General features: G+C 49.3%; 2 protein-coding genes across 2 annotated transcripts; both read left to right on the forward strand.

Annotated features, from left to right (window-relative positions):
• Positions 1–145: 145 nt before the first annotated feature.
• Positions 146–1,057, forward strand: LACBIDRAFT_312661 (uncharacterized protein; the record flags this gene model as incomplete). The annotated part of the gene is given in 6 exon segments (XM_001888246.1): positions 146–206; positions 257–340; positions 392–500; positions 559–740; positions 759–799; positions 855–1,057. The coding sequence occupies 4 exon segments, from the start codon at positions 146–148 to the stop codon at positions 719–721; spliced, it is 417 nt and encodes a 138-aa protein (XP_001888281.1). The 3' UTR covers positions 722–740; positions 759–799; positions 855–1,057.
• Positions 1,058–1,909: 852 nt separating this feature from the next.
• On the forward strand, positions 1,910–2,305 carry LACBIDRAFT_312662 (uncharacterized protein; the record flags this gene model as incomplete). Its single annotated transcript, XM_001888247.1, has 4 exons — positions 1,910–2,010; positions 2,057–2,081; positions 2,136–2,189; positions 2,246–2,305. The coding sequence occupies 4 exons, from the start codon at positions 1,910–1,912 to the stop codon at positions 2,303–2,305; spliced, it is 240 nt and encodes a 79-aa protein (XP_001888282.1).
• Between the last annotated feature and the right edge of the window lie 880 nt (positions 2,306–3,185).

Genomic DNA, 3,185 nt, shown 5'->3' on the forward strand with positions numbered 1-3,185 from the left:
GAGCTCGTCATCTACAATCGATGCTCGTCTTTTGAGAAATGCCAACGCCAACGCGACTCATCTCGTCGCGAAGCGCATTCTCCGTACTGCGCCGTGGAACTTCGTCGTGTCACGTTTCAGAAAGACGCCTAGTGGTTAGATTTCGATGCCTCGGAGGAACGGGAACGGGGCGACCTCACAATACGTTCAACCGGTTTGCTTTGAAAGTAAGCCTCGTTTCTGGCTTTGTTGTGTATATGCTTACCTATCATACTAGGTCTTGGCTCCCATCTGGATTTTCACCCAACACGACCCAACACGCACGCTCTTTTTTACTGGGTTGGTGGTACACCCGTATTGGGTTAAACTTTTGGTCAACATGTTAAGGAAAGCTTCTGCTCATTTTGACCAGAACGAGTAATGGCACCTGGAACATCGACTTCTAGCACTGCAACGACATTTGCGGGCGTGAACCATGTCGACGCGCATTTTCATGACAACTTGGGATTATTGTCCTCCAGGTGAGCCAAGGCGACACGTCAAAATTCTATCTACTGACTATTCGTTAGGCCTACATAGCGTTTGTTTTCATTCAAGTCGCAATTTCACCTTCTTTTTTCAATCTAGAAGCACGTTCGCAACCGGGGCTTCGATTTCATATCTAGGGGTGGCACCGCACAAATTTCTAACATGCCCTTACAAAGTCATATTTCATCTTTCACAAAGTCAATGCACGCCGTAGGTTGTGGAGACCGGAGGAGGAGCACACATGGCTCCGCAGCTCGACACTATTTCTTTCAAATGTGACCCGCTCCTCTCCGTAAGTACGCTTTCTATTCCCATTTTCTCTCGCCTCTAACGTAGGTTGTATCTAGATTATCAACTAGCCGCAACGTAGCCTGGCCAACAGTACGTTCGCAACCGAAAGACCTTGGCGTGCGCTGGCACAATTGTGGACTTTGTAGAACTTCCAACCATCATGCGATGCCCTTCCTAAGCACTGGTCTCCGACAGCATGGCGGAAGTCATAGGACACACCTTGTACTCACTTCGGATACCCAAATCACCCTTTGTTATTTTCCGCGGACGCTTCTCGAGGCGATCTCCACCTCAACACCCCTCCTGAGGACGGTCGTGAACAACTGATGACACTACTAACCTTCTGTCTCGCTTTTCATTCCAACGGACTCAATAGCAACACTGCTCAAGCGCTCGCAGGTGATACCGTCACATCCTCTGACAGTCACACCGAGCGCCTTATCAGACAAACGAGGCTAAAATTTCTATTTCAGTCAGTCTTCACCCATGCCTGCCGTGTAAAGCGTGTTCCGAGCGCTAAACACCTCCCTTTCATTAAAACCACCATGTCTACCGCGAAGGGTAGCTCAACGGGAAGCCCCAGCATTGAGATTACAGGTAACCTCCCAGGTTTTTGCCCCGCAAGTCAAACATCTGACACCCATTGGCTAGAAATCTGCGTTGAATCCCAGCACATCCTCAAATCGATCCAACTTTCGATTGGATCGTTCGAGCGGGAATCACCTTGTCTCCTGAATGCAACGACCCACAACTTTGAGTTGTCATCCCCCTGGTGAGCCGATGATCATGTGTAGCATTGGACGACAAACCCAGTCAAAGCAGTCAACTTTCGCCTTCAGAGCCCCTCTATCTGCAAGTCCGATTCCGCGGATTGTTTCGTGCTGCGTCGAAGAGCAAGATACCTCTCGATGAACTGCTAAGTAAGGTTGGCCCCCACTTCTCCGGAAAACAAGGCAAGTACCTCCCTTCTGCAATCGCTCCTGTCTTGCTGATGCAGGACTTTTTACTCTAGAATGGTCAAAATCATTTGACAAGTTCGATGTCGTCCTGAAGTTTAGCCGATACGCAGGGGTGTGTGCACTTCTTCCTCAAACGCAAAAGCGTCCGCCTAATGCAGGTGCTATCGATCTTAGAATGCTTTAACCAAGGCAGAACCTCCGACGAGGGCAACCTACAACCCACAACGGATGAGTTATTCAAGTTGGTCGAACGGTTAGTCTGCTTAATCCCCGACTACTCTGACTTACCTTACCGCTAGGTTCCGAGTCCTGGTCATCGGCAAAGTAGCTCTCTTATACCTCTATTCTCAGGTATTAGCTCACAGTTTGTTTTTACAGAGTGGTGTAGGGAAATCTTCCATTATCAACAAATGCTTCGGCGTCAAGGATGCTGTGAGGTCACTTCCCCGTCTTCTCAAGATCCGCTGCTAAAGCTTGTCCTTCCCCAGACCGTGGCTCATTCAGAAGCTGGCGTGTCAGTTAGGGCAGTCAAATGGGTCCATCACTGATGGGCCAGCGGTGTGTGACAGGCGCCCATCAACAGCGGGCCAGCGGACTTGGCCGAGCTGTCAAGAATTCGGCCTTGTGAATGACTGGGCCGAGACTCTAAAATAGGCCATGCGACATGGGTGGGCCGCACGAACAGAGCCCCATAGAGGACGGATCAGCCCACTTTGCCTCTGGCACCCATGGGTTGTGCCCAATTGCACAGATCCCATTGTTGCGCCCATCGTTCTTTCAGGCAGTTAACCAGAGTGCTGCCTTGTTAGTACCACTGTGGGGGACCACACAGGAGAAAGTTAAATAGATATATTATTAACCTGTTGTATGTGAAGTAAGTATTTAAATGTGTTGACAGCAGCCTCGTTGTTGCGCCTGCAGGCAACAACAGGTGAATTTTTCACCATGGATGGGCAGCATGAAAAAAAGCCCCTCATACAATGGGTCAGCCCACTTTGGCAGAGGTTTATGGCACCCATGCACTGCGCCCATTGGTCTCATTGGCAAGTCCCAACCTGTGCAATTCTTTTGCGCTCCATGAGAGGCACAATTCTTTTGCGCTCCATGGGGGGTGCAATTATTTTGTGCTCTAGAGGTGCAATTATTTCAAGCTCCATGAGAAGTGCAATTCTTTTGCGCTCCAGGGCACAATTACTTGCGCTCTATGGGGGAGCAATTCTTTTGCGCTCTAGAGGTGCAATTATTTCAAGCTCCATGAGAGGCACAATTCTTTTGCACTCCATGGGGGGTGCAATTCTTTTGCAGTCCAGGGCGCAATTATTTGTGCTCCAGGGTGCAATTACTTGCACTCTATGGGGGCGCAATTATTTTGTGCTCTAGAGGTGCAATTATTTCAAGCTCCATGAGAGGCGCAATTATTTGTGCTCA

This window comes from Laccaria bicolor, genomic scaffold (assembly GCF_000143565.1).
Source record: "Laccaria bicolor S238N-H82 LACBIscaffold_53 genomic scaffold, whole genome shotgun sequence".
Taxonomy (NCBI): domain Eukaryota; kingdom Fungi; phylum Basidiomycota; class Agaricomycetes; order Agaricales; family Hydnangiaceae; genus Laccaria; species Laccaria bicolor.